Genomic DNA, 21,114 nt, shown 5'->3' with positions numbered 1-21,114 from the left:
GCAAACAGTGTTGGCCATTACAAGTAAGTTCTATTTTAACTAGACTAGATTAGTCTTCTCTGTCTCCCACCCAACCCCTCCCCAAAAAAAGCATCACAGACTACAACTTCATCTTTTTAATTTTCTCCTCTGTTGCCTTGTAACCCTTAACGCTGTGCCTCACCACCACCACCGCTTATTACCATAACCGTGCTCATAATGCTGAGAATTTCATTACGCTTGTCTGTTGAAGTTATGTTGGGTTTTATGCGGTTTTTATTATCGTGTGTGGTTGACCGTAGGCCGTTGTTAATAATGGGCAAAGCGGCAGTTTAACACTGACACTCCATTAACGGGTGCATGCGCCACAGAGCACAGCCAGGATAATGTTATTAAACTGATTATTCAAGCCCCCTGTACAGCTCCGCTCTGCAGCAGCAGCCTTCCTTTGTTTAGCATTTTACAGACTCCTTGTATTTCTTCTCCAACTCTACAAACTTCTGCTTGCTTTATGTCTGAGGTCAATCCAAGGAATGTGGAAACAACAGACAGGGAGACTATAACCAAAACAGAAAGACTTAGGGGGGAAAGAAACATGCTTCATAGGGGGGAAAAGAAAAAATACAATGTTGTGAATTTAAAATGCTCTCCTGAATGTTAAATGCCAGTGAGCACCATTTCGTTTTGGCCTTTGAGTCAGTCATGAGTAAATCATTCTATGCTCCCTTGTGGATTTTGGACTTGGGGCTTCTGATGTCTGGCCAAAAAAAAAGAAAAAAAGAGAGACACAAAATTATGTATCAGGAATTTCACACACTGGAGCTTTCCCTGAGGTACAAGGCTCCGGTCGGAAGAGAGGGAAGTGAAGTTTACAGTGACATTTTGACCTTGACAGTGTCTCGATGGATAAAGCACCGGACAACAGCTTAGGTGCTGTGCAGTGCATACAGATTTCCTAAAAGTGTTTTGTCTGGTGCACGCAAGGTCCTGTCCGGATAAGGATGCAGATCTGTACTGTGGCATTAAAGCTAAATAGCTCCTCACTTATGTCCGCAGTTTGTCTAGTACTCTAGCTGCCCTTAGTGCACGCAAACCGACATCTAAAGGTGACTTATACCAAACGTGACACCGCACTGACTAATGCATTACAGTGCCAGGCATTTGTAACACTGTGTCATTGACTACTGCTGTTCCCGTCACGGTCACTTGATTTTGTATGTGCATTCTGCATATGTTGTGTCAAATGGCTGAAAATGAAGGAGTGGAGTTCGCAAGAGAAGCAGGTGTTTTCCCCTCATTACTTCCTGACAATGCCCCATCTGGTGCGGGGGAGCTGCTGCCACAGACTCCCTGCCAACCCGGGAACAAACACTCGCAGAGAGGCTGACAGGGAAAAATGGGATGGGATGGGAATTGGGAAATGAGTAGGGCAGATATTATCCTCGCCAAACAACAAGGTTAAAACTTGTGTCGAGTAATAAGATCCCTCAGTGGAGAGACCCCGAAGCGGGGACCTTAAGATCTAACACAGATCCATTAGTATAGGTTAGCTAAGGGGTAAGAGTTCAAAGCAACTTTATGGGAGTCAAGAGTAGAAATATTAATATTAATACAGACTGCCCAGGTGCTTTACTGGCTGCTTGAACTTTCCTGACTGTTCAAACTAAACTGACCAAAGTGTCTGGAGGACTTGTCAGAAGAGGCGGAAGCAGATTTAAGACGTGTGACGTGCCATCCCTGCAGTTACCTGAGAGGGGCGCCAAAGATACAGTTTCAAAAAGATGCCTTCAAGCCTTGGATGCTATAAGTCCATAGTATAACACTAGATTAGAGGGGGGACAAAAAGAGATGTGGAGAGAGAAACAATTTTCATAATGGACCAGCGTTCTCTGACTGGAAAACACAATTATGGGCAAACTGTGGCCGCAGCATGAGGGTAAAGTTAAAGAGCCCCTTTAGCACGACCTAATAAGCCCTGACTACAGATGATCAGAAACACCGGCTCATCCTTAGCCCAAGTTTTTGTTCCGAGCTATTACCGTCATTGTAAACGGTGATTTAACAGCTTACACTCAGGTCTGTTTCTTGTTCTTCTTGATGAGTCCTATGCACATTAATTGGATTCAAAGCAGCCTCTGCAACAGAATTGAATCTCAAACTACCCAGAGGCTACTGCTTGGACTGATTTGGCACTGAGTTTCACTGAGTTTCTACCACCAAATAGCCAAACAGTAATTTCAAACGAAGTGCCATCTTTCAAATGAACGCGTTTCTTAAGCTGCGTTTTCCTCCCTACAGTCAACTTTAGAAAACGCCACATTTTTTGCACCACTTGTCCCTAAATTTGAACAATAAGAACCATTCATTTCCGTCATCTTAATCAGCGTGCCTTGCATCTTTTAAGTCCTTGGGGTGGAATTTAAAATAAATTGGTTATTTGAGTCGGAAAATTAATGCTGGTTATCAATCACATTTAGAGCGAATTGATTTCAATTAACTGGAAGACGCAGCCCCTCTTGCCTCCCCGGCTCTCCTCCTGGATAGCCCATTTCTTTTTTTAAACCCAGCCCCTTGCTCACATCCGCACACCCCTCCACCTGCTCCTGCTCTCTGCAATTGGCTAGAAAGACATCCAGGACCGCCCAATTGGCAAGCTTTACAATATATTTACAATGTAAAGTAACCAAGAAAAACCGGCCAAGCCGTCATATTCGGGGATTCAGAGGGAGAGAAAGTGGGTGTGTATGAGAGGGGAGCATTACTATGTAAAGACCTGCTATTACGCTCGGAAAGCTTAACAAAGCACACACTCGTTCACGCACAGGCGCACGCGCGCGCCCTGTCACACACACACACGCGCACACACACATAGACGCTAAAGGCGCTGTCGGAGGGTGAACCTGCGGGTTCATGTCACTCTGATTTCTCAAAGGAAGAGGAATATTAAGAAAGATATCAGAGGGGAATACCAGCGATGGCTTTCGCGACCGTGTGGAACTACTGCGTCCCTCTAACCATCGTAACAGTGGCTTGGCTGGTCAACACTGGTAAGGCTCAAATGAAAGTGAACGAATGTGATGTGAATGGGAAGAGTGTCACGCCGTCTCGATGTGTTTGGGCTTTTCTGTGCAAGTTTGTCTAAGTCCTCTAAGTAGAAGCTGAATAACGCTTAAAAATGCACCGGGTCCACTCTGACTTACTGTGCACTTGGACGGGAAGGAGGAGGAGCGCACCACGGAGCAAAACACGTGCAGATGTGCCAGTTTACTGTTGTTTTGTGGACTGGTGTTAATATTTCTCAGTGGGTAATTAGCCCCTTTGCGGAAGCCGGGGCTGTATTGTTACATGGATATGAGTCATTGTCTTAATCACATCTCGGAACTGCTACCCTGGGAAGATCCCTAAAATTTCAAGTCGTTGAAAAGAAAAGTGAAAGGTGGCCACTTTTTTTTGACCATGCATGAATATTTAATGAAAGAAGCCAATGCTCTCTCAACCCTTGTGCGTCACAGAATTTACATTTTCTCCTGATGTTGGGATTCATTTTATTACAGCTGTTGTCTGTGGCGGAATGGGAGCATGTGACTTATGCAGCCTGTGCATGCAGCGACACACACAGAGCTCCGATTAAATATTCTCATAGAACACACGAGAGCTCATAACAAATGCCCGCAGTGGACCAGACATGTCTCAGACACCAGCAGCAGCAGTGGTGTTTGTTACTGCTTTTATATTCTGAAGAAGGGTGAGGGACTGTAAAGACCTTTGAGCCTTCCCCTTATCAGATAAAATAACATCTAACAATGTATTACAGCAACTTGTAACAGTACCTGTAGTGCTTTGTATTGCTTTTATCACCATCACTGGAACACTTCAGGTTGGGACAGTCCTGCTTTACTTCCTTTACACAGTAGCTGGCTAGTTATGGTCACTCAGTAGCTTCTTGAGTGCCACATTTGCAAAATATGGGGATTTGGATTAGCCTCTATCATGCCTCTGAAGAACTTCAGCTGGATATTTTTGTGGGATTTGTTTGGATGCAATTTGAAATAAAACTTTCAAAAAGAAAAATCCATCTGAAGCCTCTGTGATTTTGACTAAGGAGGATTGATGATGACAATGTGCACATAAATGTTGCTCCACTGGTTTGTGTCCTGTGGCAGTTGCACTATGTGACCCCTTGTTTATGTTGTCCTGAGGCAGTGAAATAGTTAAGTGCTTGGTGAGGCATGGACACACTCAAACCTGGACGGTGCTGTTATGTTGATGTCTCTTGTATACAAGAAGAACTACCTTACCGAAGCCATTTTTGTGGCTGCACTAATACCGACCTCACCAGAGCCAGTATATTGATAGATATTGATTTTTTTCCTTTGGAGAAAGTGTGTGTGTTTGTGTGTATGTATGTGTTTAATGAACACTGGGTGGTTAAGGTATGCATGAGCTATAGGTATTTGTATGTTATTCTCACTGTGCATGGGGTTTGTGTTTGTGGGTTTGGGCACCCATCTATGAATATGTGTGTGTGTTGCAAGTACATGTGCTTTACATTAGTGTGTGTGCATGGGCGTGCATGCTGCGTACAGTGCAGGGTTTTGCTTAAGCTGCAGGCAACCTCAGCTGGGGGCTGCTCACTGATCACTGTCATTAATCTAGCCTCTGACAGGGGCTGAGAGAGACAGGAGGCTGGGGAGTTTAGGGGTGTTACAGGCATAAGGTCGGTGGAGAAAGGAGGGAGATGAGGTAGAGTAAAGATGGTCTGTTTCTAAAAACCTTGCAGATGTGCACCAATGCTGTGTCTGCATTAGGAAAAAAGAGATTTAATAAAGATCTTGTCTCGGTTATTTTTCTTCCACCAATCTGAAAGAAGGGAAAAGGTGGGAGGCTATAGAGGGTTGGCAGTTGTTATTATGCTAGAATAGATATGGACAGATTGGGTGGATAGATGGATGAGTGGACAGATAGATTGAGAGGTTGCTGTGAAGATAGCGAGGCTGGAAGACTTGGCACTTCTGTGAAGGATGAGGGAGAGACAGAGGGATGGAAAGATGGATAGAGGAAGAAAGGCAGAAAAGAGCGAAGGAGCGAGGAAAAGTGAGAGAAGAAAGGCAGAAAGACTTCACAGTGTGTCTGACGGGCAGGCCTGAGGGACATGCACACACAGTCAGTGCTGTATGTTTGTGCGCAGATTGCCTGGCTTTGTGGAGGTGTCTGATCAACAGCAGCTGCAGGCCAAACTTGCAAAGCACGTACAGTAACAAATGCTGTTAACTCCACCTCTGCTTCGTGCCCACCCTTAATCGCTACCCTCCATCACTTCCATTCTAACAACTCATCCCCATTTCTCTCCTATGCCGCCATTACCACCTCCCTTATCGCAGTGTGCATTAAATCACCTCCATTTGTTTATTTGAATGTGTGCAATGAGAGCCATCCGTTTGAGCTTGTTCCCCATCATCCTGTTTGGACCTTGGCTGGGACTCTGGTGGCTGAAAAACGGCAGCAGTTGGACGTACTTGTGGGAGGAGATTTGAATACCAATTATAGCTGGTGTGTGCAAGTGCGCGTGTGCATATGCACACACACAAACACTCAGTGAAGCCATGCATAAATCAATGTCGCTGTGAGTCACAGAAGGGAGGTTTGGCGTGTAAACACAAGCATCAAGGGAAATGCAGTACCCACAAAAAATAAAAATATGGACACATACTATATGATCACTCAAATAAATGCAGGAACGCATATAAACATCCACACACATCTTGCCTATAGACAGCTTACCTGTTTTGAACATAGTGATATTACTGCTTATGCAAGAGTTTGTCTGAACTCAAGTGCAGATTTTGATGCTTGTCAGGCACAGTTTACATCATACCAGAGTTAACGTTGCCTTTTTACTTTCTTCCACATTACATTGGGCTTGCTATTTCAGCATCTTTGTTTTTTAATGTGCTCAAAATGTCTTCACCGTAAGCCAAGGTTTATCCTTTGATCCAAACCTTGGAGCATAATTCTCCCCGTAAATAAGATAAACTTCTTGGCAATTTAATTATGAAGACCTAGACCTCCCTTCTTTGCTCTCTGCCCTGCCATCTGCTGGTTCAAGGTGAATATCTAAAGCCCAGTGCACAATCAGATTTCAGCGTTGAATTCTTTCCCCCCTCAGATTCCCTGCCTTTTGTAGGTCGAAATAATTGGACAACCTGAACTTGGCAGACTATGCCTGTCAACAAAGAAGAAACTGAAAGTAGCTTTTTTTTTAAGGAAAAATATGCTGCCTGTTGCTGCTGCGCATGGCCATGTTTGATCAACCAGTGCATTCTTAAAGGGTCCTGACAGGGTGGCCCACTATCTCAGCTGAACAACTGGCTCAACATAAGCTCCATAAACAAATTGGACTGTATCGCTTTTTGGGATAGTCACAACTGAAAGAGTTACAGAGCTCAGTGTGGGCTGCTTTTATTCTCCCTTGGGCTTCCATGGGTCCATTACTCAGAAGCAGAGGTTTCGAGGTTCACCATTTAGTACAGGTGATGTATTTTACAGTAATTATCTCCTAATCTGCCCTCCAGTCTTCTGTGCAATCCATAATTCATTTGTTTTGATCTGCGGTTGCTTCACACAGTAAATACATTTCTGTAACTTCTTCCAGTATTACCAGGTTCAAAAAGGATTTTGTTTTCACTTGAATAGAAATAAAAGGACCTAGGAAGGAGCAAGTTCCTCTATACCCCTGCAGGGACACATCATATGACTAAGCGTTCCCTTTTTCAACCTTTTTTCAGCACTTGTTTTCACTCTGCTGCGTCCTCATGAACAAGTTCATGCAAACAGAATACATGAAGCACAATGATTGAAAGGGGCACACAAAGACGGCAATTGGTAATTGGATCCTTATATCTCATTTGACCATTTGTTTAATCGTCCATTAGTGAAACTTTCTGTCAATCTAATCAGGCCAGCACTAATGTAGAAACACTCTTTATGGCTGCCACCTCATCTCCTTCCCATTACTATTCCCCAGACAGTGCAGCTTGTGATTATCATAATGGTGATCTATGTCGTCCTTACGTGTCGCTCTTTGAGAACAACTGGCGTTTCACCAACTTTGCAGCTGAAGTTTTTAATGCTGACTCGGATGCCAAGGACGTCTCCTCCATTTGCTGGCATTAGAAGCCTGCCAATCAATCTGATACTCTTAACTCTCTCTGATCGGACTGGCCCAGTGCAAAAGTAGAACGCCTCTTTGGGTCCAGCTGCCCATGCTGCGACCTCGTGTCCCCTGAGCCAGCAGCTTTTCTCCAGATGCTGAACCCTCTCGATGTGTATTTGTCTTTGCCATGAAGCTGTGACTGTGTCACAAAAAGTGATTTTCTTGTGTAGCTTTTTAGGGAATACTGACAAAGGCAGCTGCTGAGCACAAGGTGTGATTATGTCAACGGAAGCTAACCCTGAATTGCAGACAGGTAAAAGAGACAAAGTTGAAAGAGACAGTCCTCTGACTTAAAAAAACTTTAAACCACTAATGCCATTCTGGGGAACATTCCTTGCTATTGGTGACATGGTTTCCATGACTAAGAGTAAACGTTTATGCCTCCTGCCTGGCCCTGGGCTTGTTTAACACCCTTCCTTGCTGCTGTGACACCTGTTTCGGCAGCTCCCGCAGGGCGCAGCGCTAACGTGGCCAGACAGCAGCCTCTGGTAATGCCAGTAACCAAGGTGATTATCCCCACTCAGGCACTGCAACAGAGCCCTCACTAGCTGTGATTGGATGAGAGAGCCTTATTTAGCTGAAGAGGGCAAGTGCCTAAAATTGAAGAGTTGGAAACTGTGTACTCTGGGAGTGCTGAGGCTAATACACATCCCGTCTGGAAGACTTGATGTAGAGACAAGAGGAGGAGAGGATGGCTGGTAATTAGGTGCTCGCGTTGGGGTAAGGAGGGTCAGAAATGAACTTAAACCTAGGTGAAACTGTCAGGCTGGGCACAAATGTTGCCAACAAGACCCCATTTCCCTTTGCTTTTGGGAGGTCTGTGTGTCCAGTGGAGGCTAGCTGATGAAGAGTGACCAGCCTTAGCTGGGGCACTGAGGGACTGATGGGGTCACAGAGGGAGAGTGAAAGGGTTACGGGGAGAGCGGGAGAGATGGCTGGCTGCACAGTGTATAAAAGAATGAAGGAAGACCGCAAGGAGGGGGAGGGAAAGCGCCAGGGGCTTGCGTCACAGACCACTGGAGCAGGGAGGAACAGAGCAGAGGAGAAAGTCAGGCAGAGAGAAGTCCAACAAACGAGTGAATGATTGCAGGATTTCAGCTCTAAAATGGAAGGGCGTGTTTTAAAAAAAAAAGGACAAGGGAGAGAGAGAGAGAAAGCAATCCCTGCGGTGCAGTATGACTGATCTATGGGGCCAAAAAAGTGAGGAAGGAGGGAAGAGAGAGATTAGGTAGGTGGGGCCAAAGCAGAAAAGTAGAGGGTGCTGATGTGAGAAGAGGATGTGGGGAAGGAGAAGGAGGAGGGGGAAGAGGAGAAACAGAGAGATGGATGGCAATATACCGAGAAAAGAGAGCAGGCAGGCACTGTGTAGGTGACCACACCTGAGAGGCAAAGTGTCATGATCGATGAGGTCACAGCATGCACATACACTGTCACACCCACATGCACACAAAAACGCAGGCAAACAAGTATTGAAATTGTTTCCCAGCAGCTCGTGGACAGTCCACCCACTTTCAGCAAAGCTACATGGCGCTTCGGCTTGGAGAATTAAACACCCACACACGCACAGGGCTATTCATCTGTCTGCCATTTAGAATCCTTCTTCATATCATTGCCATTAATAGGTTTGCTTTGATGAGATTGTCGGATGCTGAAAATTGCCAAGCAGCGCACTATCTACTGGGAAATCAGATGGAGATTTTCAGAAGACGGTCACAACAATGCTGGAGAGGTCTCGGATGAGTTTTCTATCTTAGAAAACTCGCAAAATGTCTCTCCCATGAGTGGCAAATTCATTCGCGCTAAGACCATGTCTGACAGAGATAAAGTGATAGAGTCAGATACAGTGGTTACAGAAACCTCAGGAGTGGCATTTCTGTTCCTTTATTTCAAACATCATCAAAGCTTCATCATGTTAATGAATGTTTAATGCTTTCTGAAAACATTAAAAGTTGTATGGAAAGAGGGGTGTTTGCTTTAAAAATGTATTTAGGAAGCAAACAGTTTTCATAGATTATCTTTCTAAATGTTGCAAAAGCACACATTGCAGTTTACTGTATCCACTTTAAAAACCAAATGCTATCATTCAACATAACACCATTGATAACAGCAGCTGCCGATAGATCAAAGTCAGGCTGCTCAGCTCTGTTCTGCACAGAAGCCAAATGATAGTTGATAAAGGTACTGAAGAAAAAAAGCCTCAACCGTAGTTACCGCTATACTGTCAGAATCACCCCTCAATTCTCTGCACTGCTTGTCTCTGTCTGTCTGCTCTTCTCTTCATCTCCTTCTACAGGAGACAAGACAAGACAAGAGCCTCCACATCAGGAGTAGTAGGCTTTGATCCACTTCATTAGCAACCCGTAAACAACCATTAATTAGAGGCAATTAATTAGCAGCACATGAAAACAATCCTCAAAAAGTTGGCTGCTCTCAATATCCCCAAGTGCTCGTAGGAAGGAAAGAGTGTGAAAGAGATGGACACAAAGAAGAAAGAAAAAGAAAGAAACTTAGGGGGAAAGAGCCTGCGGTCATGCTTAATGTGCTGGTGCTTGATTTACCGCAATGATTTGCCAGGCTCTTTTGAGATTCATAAGGTCATCAATTCATGCTCTGCTTTCAGCAGGGCAAAACAATAGTGAGGCAATGCAGCCGTCTGCACTGAAGTAAAGAGAAAAGAAAAGAAACTGAGCCAAATTGGATTGGTGCTACGATTGTTTCTGCAATGACTGTTAGAGCTGGCAAGGCCACTTAAAAAGTGGCCAGGCACCAATGACCTTGAGGAAAGCTCTGGTTGATTCTCTCCCAGGATTCATTTCCTCTCGAGCGGCTGAAGGGGCGTTTAAGTGCATGACTGCTGATTCACCTTATGCTTGTTAACAGGTACAACCCCTCTCCCCTCATCTCCCATTAAGCATCACCAGTAGATTGAAGCGGTGCTTGACTTGACACAGACATGTTCTTTCTGTTTGATGAATAGTTTTATCATTGAACACACAAGAACCATGGCTCTCCTTTCTGGCCATTGCAGAAGTGGAAGAGAGAAACAGGCTTACAGGCAATGATACTGAATGAGCTTGACACAGGCCTAGGGCACTGGGCGCAGTTGCAGAGAAACAGTGGTTCATAGCAACTGCCACCCACTGGGCAGTACTGGTGAATTGAGCTGTGAAGCAGTTTGCAGGGGCCAGTGGGGTTCTGTGGATGGTACCAAAGTCATTTTTAGCTTTTGTGATCCACGTAGCCGTGAACAGCAAGAGGTTTTTGTGTCTGCAATATGCCGTAGATCCTACAGTCTGGAAGGCACCACAGAACACACAGTACGGCACTGTCGCCTCCTGACTGCATATACAGTAACTTACTTTATTGCTTGAGAAACTAATAAAAGGAAGCTGTAGGGAGGAATGTGCTTTCATTCTTGATTATTTTTTTCTCTTCCCAAAGGCCATGAGGGCTACCATCTCTCCTCCGTTTATCAGAGCAGCTTTATCTGTTTTAGTCTCCAAGATTCCAGTTGCTATGCAGTACATAGTACAAAATGACCTTTATGGACACACACACACACACACACACACACACACATATATATATATATATATATATACATATATATATATATATTAGGGGTGCAACGATACACAAAATTCACGGTTCGGTTCAGTTCGATACTTTGGTGTCACGGTTCGATATTTTTTCGATACAAAAAATTTTCATGCCTTTTTAATTTGTCATTTATTAAAATTATAAATATATATTTTACCTCAAAAGTACAGTTTTTAAATTTAATGTTGCTGAAACAACAAAGTAATAAAAAAACAAATCTATCTGATCGAGAAATCACTCATCTTTGGAAAAAGAGAGTTTATTACAGAGAAATGGCTCTTTCCAAAATAAAAGCTATACTATACGCTTCTTCTGGGCTATATTCTCAGCAGCATATTAAACATATCAGGTCCCCATAAGGAGAATCATGTGCTAACGGCTGTCTAAATGACTCGGGTAAAGTTGTTTTTGTCTGCTTCCACTTGTCTTTGCACTAGGATGATGTCCGAGTAAATGTGCAGTCATATTCATTGTGTTCCCACTAGTGCTGTCAGCGTTAATCTTGTTGAAATGACATTAACGCCACAACACGGCAAATCTCCGTTAACGAGCTACCGCGGATCGCCCGTGCGTGGGGCTGGACGGCGTCAACACGTTAACAAGCTAACTGCGCTAACGCACTAGTTCCCACCAATGTAATTGAACACTGCGTGGCACATCCGACATACTGTTTTACTTTTGTCCATGACGCGCTTACCTTCAGGGTCATACTTCACATGAAGACCAAAACAGTTCCAAACGCCAGATCTGAATGAGGGTGGGGGAGGTTCAATTTGCCATGTTGCAACGAGCTTAGCTTCTGTCTTGCTAGCTTGCGCTGCGCTCAGTGGATCTGCGCTCGACAGTGCAGCCTAGGCGGATAAGTCGAACGCAGATCCACTGAGCTCTCAACACAGACAGCATCGTCAGAAGAAAAGTTAATAAAATTAATTAAAAATTTTGTATTGTTCGATACACATGCGTACCGAACCGAAAGCACTGTATCGAACGGTTCAATATCGATACGAGTATCGTTGCACCCCTAATATATATATATATATATATATATATATATATATATATATATATATATATATATATATATATATATATACCAAATGACTGTCTGATTTGTTTAGATACCCACATTGTTGTGTCCACCTCCTAAAGGTGGCACGCAGCTCCACACAGTCCCTTCTTTCATTACCAACACTGAGCAACAGTATATGAGAAACTTCGTAAGATCATTAAAACTCCAGTTTCAGCCACGTTGAAGTATTTAATAGCTATCATAAATGTTAACAGGCTGTCACATATGTTAATGTTAGCTGTTTAACTATTAGCAGTTACCTAATAGCCACATTAGCCGTTTGTTATTGTTAAGGTAGCAGCTAGTGGCTGTGGCTAAAAACAAAAAGATAATGTTATTGCTGGAGTTAGGCAGTAAAAATCAGTCCTGCCTGTTTGTAATATTAATAGACTTTATTAATTTAACAGGATAACACAATAATTGATGAAAGAAAAGTGTTATTTTTCTCTTAAAGTCTGAAGTTGAAGCAGGAAAAAGTATTGGATCAACTAGACAGAAACATGGATGGCCTATCTTATCAACTCTGTTTGATCAGCAACAAAAATATGGTACAACTTCACCAGAAGCATAGTACTAACTCAGAAAACCTTAAAATATTGTTGCCTTTATAGTTATTTTTGCCTAATCATGCGGAAAATGCCTGGTCATGCCTATTATGCCTAGTTGCCTGTTTTTATTCTAAACTTGTCATGTAATGTATATACCAATGTGTTGTGTTTTTGTGGAAAATATTACAATTCTCACAGGAACGTAGCAGGGAGAATTTCATAGTTTGATCCAGGAGTTAAAGTTGTATTGCGACCACTTTTGTACATATTAAAGGATGTCAGTGGGGAAATTTGAGCTTTTGTTGGCAGATTTGGAATCACATCTGAGAAGACATAGAAATAATTTTAGAGAGCTGATTAACCTGGAGCAGCATCTAGCTGTGTGTCTGAGATAAACTAGTGGGTTTTTACATTTTTTTTTAAATGTACTATTTGTACATTCAGTACTGGTGTACGTTTTGCGCCACCAGCCTACATTTCGCCAAATGCAGAAGTCTGATTGCTCAGATCTATTGAGTTGAATCCAAACAATCAAACTTTGTTAGAAAAAATAAATGCTGCAGATTTGTCCAGTGAAATTTCACTATCACTGGAATGGCTGGATCAAGAATAGGTGAGTCCTAAATATACTTTAAACACACAAATATAACAGAAATATATAGTGTTTGGTGTGTAAAGGCCTTAACCATTATGCTACTATAGTTTTGCATTGTGTTAGACAACTTAACAATAGGGTTGTCATTGTTATTGTTTGTATTGTTCTAATTTTTTATCTAAAAGAACGCGCTTCTTAATTTTTTTTCCTAGTGGTTTTGAAATGTTATTTTGTATTTTCCTGGGTATCAGTATCAAGTTTGAAATCCTGACATCGTAACTACCCTACCATCTATTTCAACAACATCCTGATCTTTAAAGATTAACTAAATCTTTTAACAATTAAAAATAGCCATGAATTTCAGCCATCTGATTCTATGTGCTAGTCAGAGAAGTTACACAAAAGCAAATTATGCCCTTAAAACAATCATAAAGCCCTAGCTTTAAGGCACAGACTATAACATTAATTAGATTTGTATTATTTTTACATTATAATAAGTCAGCCATTATCATATATTTGCCACTGAGCAATTAAACACTAAAAGGTGTGTGTGTGTGTGTGTGTGTGTGTACATGCAATCACAAATTTTAGTTTGCGACAGCACTACTTGTATATGCAATTATAACTGATGCTTATTTATCATGGAGATCGATTTTAAGTTGCGGTGAGGAAAGCAATTTATGAGCTTATGGGGGAAATGAAAAACAAACATAAACCACTCGCAATTAAAAAGCAGGTTGATCCCAAATGATGACTGACTTCTAAATCAGTGGTTAAGTTACAGAAATGTGCACAAATTTGAAGCAAAGCAGAGAGACAGGTTGGCAAGTTGACTCATGCACTTGCGCTAATTTACACACCTAAATTTGCATATGCACAAATACAAACATTGCAAGTACTCCAGAGAGCTTTTGGAGTTTTCAGACTTCCTTACTGCAGTGGTGTTTTTTTTGTGCTGTGCTTTTTAAATGCCATTCCTGTCCTCCTTTTTCTAAGCTTCTAGAGTATTGCAGACAAATAGAGGGACACACCTGGCGATTGTGTTTTAAATGCACATTCACTGTCTTTTTAGCTTTGTTGTTATGCATGTAGCACTCTTTGTCTGCCTTTTGTTCTCAAGCAAAACCAGTTTTTTCCCACTTGATTGCTATACTTATTCTCTCTCCACCTTTTCATGCCGTGTTCTTCTTTTTCTGGCTGCCTTTCTTTTATCCTTCATTTCCAATTCTCCCACAGTGTGAAGCTGGTTTAAGGGCCTCAACACTGACTTGCTGTCTTTTCGTTTGTACTCACCATGATCGCTAAAAACCTCTTTTATCCCTCCTTGTGCTCCTATTGTTCTGTGCCTAACCTCGTTGATGCTTAAATGCCCATGCCTATGCCCACACACACCCGCCAGTTCTGTGATCCAGGTGCATGTGTCCGCATGCATCTGCTCCAACTGTTACTTAGAGTTTGCAGTGAGAGAGAGACTCAATGATAGTTGGAAAGACAGACTTGGTGAAGGGGAAAGGGGACTTTTTGTTGCCAGGACTGCTTGCTGATGGATACTTTGGCAGTTTCTCCTGCCTCCCTGCTGCTTCCACCCCATTCCTGCCTCCTCTTGCTATCTACCTCTTGTACTGTAGCCGCGGGCAGGCGAGCCCAGGTGTGGAGGGATAGACAGTGAAAGGGAAAAGGAGAGAGAGAGAGAGAGAGAGACACGATTGACAGGGCCCAGGTGGTCAGCACAAATGCCTGTGTTTTTGCTTTCTCATTCTCATTTGCATGTACAAAATGTTTTTTCCTTCCATCTGACTCTTTATTTTTCCTCACCCGCCTTCCATTTACACACGCCGCATCAATTCATTTCCAATATTATTTTTGACTTCTCCGCACCTCTTCTCACCCTCAGTTCCAATTTCTCTTGATAAGTTCAATTCCAGCTTCCTTTCTTTTTTAACTTTATGTTTTCTTTGTATACTCAATTGGAGTTTTTTTTTTCTTTTTCCCCTTATCTCCAGATTTACCTTCTCTTGCCATCTCTTTTGCTCTGGGCTTGCTGAAGTGTGCATTTTACTTATACTCTGCACAGCAGTATTCTGAAGGTGGAAGCTCATTTTTGTACATGCCCTTCAGAGACCGTGCAGTCCCTCCAACCATCTCCATTCATCTCCCACCCACCTTCTCTTCCTCCCAAGACAGTTTTCAACTAACCCCCTTCTCTCTTTCTCTCTCTCTGTCTCTGGCCTTTCTTTTATTTCTCCCAAAGCATAAACACCTAAAGAGAGTCGAGCACCTTCATATTTAATTCCCTCATCTACATCCTACCAATTTCCATCTTTCACAGGCAGACTTTTATGCAGGCCTCATTACTTTTGTCTTTCCTCCCCTGCTTTGTCCATCTGTCTTATCTGACCTATGTGGCCCTTATCCTTTACATATTCACCTCTCCTACCTGACCTGTTCTTGACACAGTGGTCGTTTTACAGTTTTGTGTGCTCTTATGCATGTATTTGCCTGAAAGAGGCTAAGTGGTATTCTGCTCACACATGCAGGCACATACACATGCATCATTGTCCTAGCAATCTTGTCATGCCAAACACACCCCCGACTGGTTGAGCCTGGCACATGAAAAAATGAGCATAAAAAGTATGTGCACTTAGAAATATATTTTGTGTATGTTTTTTTTTTCTAATTCACTGCACACTTTCCTTTCAGGTATCTGTGGAAAGCTCCACATAATTATATAGGAGCCACATACATATATATTACACTAAGATACTGCTCACCCTCAAATCACTGCACACATATTTGCGTCCAGTCACAGACGCACATAAGTAGACGCTCGCACACAGACACACAGGAAAACAGCAGTCAGGTTCCCTCAGAATTTCTGAATTGAGTTATGTAGCCTGTCAGTCAACTCCCAGCTCCCACACGTAACATACACACACGATGGGTTTCATCCACGCACACATCTGCCTGTCTGACAGTGCATATTTCGCATGGGGAGGGACTCAATTACTGCGAAGGTGAAAGAAGCAATAAACATGGCACAGATACAGTGAAGCTCGCTCAGCGGCACTGCAGTCAATCACTGAGCCAGGTAGGTAGCCGCCGCCACTTTGCTCATCCAGTTGTAAAGTTCTAGCATTGGCCAGAGGTGGTGGATGGATAGAGGGAGTCAGAGAGAGGGAGGTAGTGTGGGGGTGCAAAATGCTGCCATCTGACCCACCTGAAAATTATGTGGCTGTAACCGGCTTACATGCCCCTGCCGCTGAGACGACAGAGAGGTGGGATGGATGGAGGGTGGGAGGCAGTGGGAGATGATAACAACATCCTACCTTCATTTCAGCCCTCATGCACACACATATTCTTGTTTATGTACACTACCACAAGCACACAAACAAACAGAGTCTCTAGCATCACCGGTACTGTAGCTTAGCTACACGATTTTGTCACCCTCCCACACTAGAGGACTAACAGCACATTCATACAAAATAATGCATCATTTGCACAGATTGCATCTGTTCTCGTTTCCCTTTGTGTGTGTGGGTTTTTATGAGGCTGATGTAACAAACACCTTTCATGGTATTCTAAAACTGCTCTTACCGCCACTATAATGACATCTGAGGTTTAATATAACTTGCACATATGACTTACCATAATTACAACAAGACAAGTCTTCAAAACAGCAGCCATATATTCATGATGCTGCTGATGTTTTCTAACTGACAGCCAGAAGAAAGGGTTTTCAAGATCCGCTGTGCTTTTGACCTTGCTGTGAATTAAGTTTTTTCTGATATATTGAACAATAGATAATTCTTTTACAACTTGATCATACTCTTACCTAATTTTTTAATATCATGTTTAATAATTTAATTGAAGAGAGCTTTGAAAAAGTAACCTTCAGTTTTACCAAAGCAAGATGGAAAACAGGTTGGAACCCCCAAAAATATGATATAACTATTAGGGGTGCAACGATACACAAAATTCATGGTTCGGTTCGGTTCGATACTTTGGTGTCACGGTTCGATATTTTTTCGATACAAAAAAATGTTCATGCCTTTTTAATTTGTCATTTATTAAAATTATAAATATATATTTTAACTCAAAAGTAGTTTTTAAATTTAATGTTGCTGAAACAACAAAATAATAAAAAAAATTAAATCTATCTGATCGAGAAATCACTCATCTTTGGAAAAGAGAGTTTATTACAGAGAAATGGCTCTTTCCAAAATAAAAGCTATACTATACGCGTCTTCTGGGCTATGTTCTCAGCAGTATATTAAACATATCAGGTCCCCATAAGGAGAATCATGTGCTAACGGCTGTCTAAATGACTCGGGTAAAGTTTCTAGCATGCGTGCTTGTTGTTTTTGTCTGCTTCCACTTGTCTTTGCACTAGGATGATGTCGGCGTAAATGTGCAGTCATATTCGTTGTGTTCCCACTAGTACTGTCAGCGTTAATCTCGTTAAAATGATGTTAACGCCATAACGCGGCAAATCTCCGTTAACGAGTTACCGCGGATCGCCCCGTGCGTGGGGCTGGACGGCGTCAACACGTTAACGAGCTAACTGCGCTAACGCACTAGTTCCCACCAATTGAGCATTGGGTGGCACATCCGACATACTGTTTTACTTTTGTCCATGACGCGCTTACCATCAGGGTCATGCTTCACATGAAAACCAAGATAGTTCCAAACGCCAGATCTGAATGAGGGTGGGGGAGGTTCAATTTCGGGTAGCGTTGAGGCAGTTGCCATGTTGCAACGAGCTTAGCTTCTGTCTTGCTAGCTTGCGCTGCGCTCAGTGGATCTGCACTCGACAGTGCAGCCTAGGTGGAGTAGTCGAACGCAGATCCGCTGAGCGCTCAACACAGACAGCATCGTCAGAAGAAAAGTTGAGAAAATAAATAAAAAATGTTGTATTGTTCGATACATATGCATACCGAACCGAAAGCACTGTATCGAACGGTTCAATATCGATACATGTATTGTTGCACCCCTAATAACTATATACTATACTATATATATATACTATATATAACTACTATGATATAACTTTGTGCAGAACAACTTCAGCCTACTGCACTTACTGTGGTAGTACATGCGTACATCATCTATAACTACAACCAATGTAGTTGAGCTGTAGTGTGCAGCTGTTTATTGACAGATTGTTTCAGGTGCATTCACTTTAGACTTCCTCTCTAAATAATGAAGCTTGGCTTGACTTGTTGGCTTGTGTACTTCTATGTGCCAGCAACATGTGTTTGTTTCTCTTTGGTAAGTACCAAATTATCATTACCAAAGAGAATATGGCCAGAAAAAAAAGGAAAAATGAGATTCACTTTGGATTTATCCTCTGAATATGAGTCCCTGGTTTCAGATATATGTTAGGTAGCAGACTGGTGGGTTAGTATTTCTGATCATTTTTTCAGCCTTGGGCATGTTCACAAAGTGACAGTTAGTGGGTTACACCTGGCAGGCTAGCTGAAAAATAACATAGAAAGAGCTAGACAGATGACAAAATTCTACTCCATCTCAGCTGTAACAGGGACCCTGTCTGGCACAGTTGACTCTTTTTTTTTACCTGAGTGTCAAAGAATGTAGAAAAGCTCTTTAAATATTGAAATCCTGCAGGTATTGTGATTTGCTTGCAGTGCAGTCTGGCTAAACAGTTAGACTACGTGGCTGTATGATCCAACAAAGAATCTCAGAGCTCTCAGAGAATCCAACAGACTTTTCACACACTTGTAAATAGTGATGTTCTGCCATACCCCCTCCCACACATACATGTACTGTGCATGCACAATTCTGAAACAGCTCCTCTGCATTCCCACGCACATATAGAGTTTCAAGGCAACAGATGGGCTTATGTATTTGTGCTACTTACATGTACCTTACACAAATGCAAACTGATAAATAAGCACTGTTTTGAACTCGTGCGCACTTCACACTGTGACAGCTCAGTAGTTGCATTAACAGCATTGCACAAAGCTAGACTTGATAACTACAGCTGAGATGGAAAGAGGGAGCAACTGCCTACTGAGAATCCTAACAGTTCCAGCAGTTTTCTCACTTACCTCGGATACCTTTCGATCCTATCTGTCTCCCTCCATCTTTTATTCATTTCTGTTCCCCTCAGCACATCCGTATTTCTCCCTGCCTCATCCTCAGTCTCAGTCTCTCTCCACCCTGTCCGTCTCTGGATTTACCACCAAGGCCTGCCTTTTGGCAGTTCTTCTGCCATTTCGGTTGCCCTGCTCGTCTCTCCCATTCTGCCTTTTTCCTCTTGGTCCTTCTGGCTTCCCTTTCTTTCCATCATAGTCTGTTTCGTCAGCTCTTTTCCTTGGTCCTGATATCTTCTTTCTTTCACTCACTTTGCCCTTTCTTTCAAAAGTTTGAGTTGGAGGTAAAGTCTAGAAGACAGGGTGAAAAAAAGTATGAACAGATTGATGTCAGAAATATACTCAAGGAGAGACCCATACTGTATATCGTAAACATGCATCTGCCGCTTTTAGATTCATCTTATTAATAGCTTGCACGAAACTTGAGGTTGTGACACTCTTGTTATTGCTTTGTGTTATAAATAAAAAGACTTACAGAATCGAAGGGGTAGAATCAATAAGCTGCCTTAAAGGGAAATTAAACAAGGAGAGAAGGGGATGGGGCACAGGGACAAGCTCGGTTCAGATCAGACATTGTTATTAGTTGCTGCTGCCCTTTAATGAGAGTTATTTAACGGGCCAGAAAGCAGGCACGCACAGCAACCAGCACACTGAAGCCTTATTTGCAGCTCCATATACAAACCAAAGTCTGCCAAAACTTCTTTATTTCAGACTGTGAACAATGAAGGTACCGGGAAAAATCATTCGTCTTGGCCAGACCCACCCCATCACTTCTCACAGTAAACTTGTGAGAAGGAAATGGGCGGCGGCCTCTTACAGGAAAAGCATTCATTATAGGACAATAAAGGGCTGATTGGAGAGAGTGGACGATTGTTCAGAACAGTGTGTGGAAAAGCGCAACCAGAGACAGAGAGCGAGCGTGTGATGGCATTACACACCTGATGTCTTCACTCAAAGGTAGCACTGATTTTCTTCGCACCGTTGCTTACCTCAACATCGTCTCAGAGCTGCCGTGATAGAACATTGTTTTTTACGCTACTGGAGTTGAGGAGAGTTCTAGGGAATCATCTTTGCTTAACTGCTGCACTCAGCCTGCAGTGCAAATATAGAGCTATTCATAGACCGGTATGATTACAGCATGGATTTCAGAGACACTTTGGCAATGTCATATTTACATTTAAATATTGTCTGGATCAGTGTCTGACACTCTTCAATTATGTGATTTGCCTCCCATGTGTAAACATGGCTCAGCGGTATAATGCGATTCACTGTAATAAAGACATCTAAAGACAAAGGTGGATGAAGGAGATTGATGGAGCAAAGCAGTCGAAGAACATCACTTGCATGGTGTTCAGCCCACGTTATCCTTACCAACTTTTCTTTCATTTTTTCCTCCTCTGCTCTCACTTCACAGCTGTATACCTACACACAGAGAAAAATATACTCTGTAACTCTGGGTGATCTTCCTCAAAGATGTTTGACAATGTTTCTGTACGACTTAACAGAAGCACATTTATTCTATAAACCAGCAAAATGACCAGGGTATTACATATGCCTACAGCTTATTGCAGATATATTCACAACCGTGAATCAATCAATCAATCAATCAATCTTTATTTATAAAGCACTTTTCATACTTTTCATACAAAAAAACTGTAGCACAAAGTGCTTTACATGGTTTACATGGTTAAAAGCAGCCCACCCCACCCCACCCTCCCACTCACTCCCCCACACTCTCATTAACATAAACGGTCATGGATACACACATTCCCCCCCCCCCCCCCCCCCCCCCCCCACACACACACACACACACACACACACACTTTCATGTTTCCTCAGACAGGAAAATATAGAGATGGCACATACAAAAACAGCTATTTCAGTATTTACACCTTGCTAGTACAAGGTTAGACTCCCTTTTGCCTTCAGAACGGTTGTTATTGTTCCTGACATAGATTCAACAAGGTGCTATAAACATTTCTCAGAGATTTTGGCCC

At 42.5% G+C, this 21,114-nt stretch overlaps 1 protein-coding gene across 1 annotated transcript in view; it reads left to right on the top strand.

Annotated features, from left to right (window-relative positions):
• The first annotated feature begins 2,677 nt into the window (after positions 1 to 2,677).
• Positions 2,678 to 21,114, top strand: part of cadm4 (cell adhesion molecule 4) — a 155,562-nt gene continuing 137,125 nt past the window's right edge. The window contains exon 1 of the mRNA XM_063485594.1: positions 2,678 to 3,026. Coding sequence (XP_063341664.1) covers positions 2,954 to 3,026 — 73 coding nt within the window. The 5' untranslated portion in view covers positions 2,678 to 2,953. The remainder of the gene's footprint in view (positions 3,027 to 21,114) is intronic.

Source organism: Pelmatolapia mariae, linkage group LG10_11 (assembly GCF_036321145.2).
Source record: "Pelmatolapia mariae isolate MD_Pm_ZW linkage group LG10_11, Pm_UMD_F_2, whole genome shotgun sequence".
Lineage (NCBI taxonomy): Eukaryota > Metazoa > Chordata > Actinopteri > Cichliformes > Cichlidae > Pelmatolapia > Pelmatolapia mariae.
The sequence above is the reverse complement of the archived record's forward strand: the minus strand, read 5'-3'. Positions and strand labels throughout refer to the sequence as shown.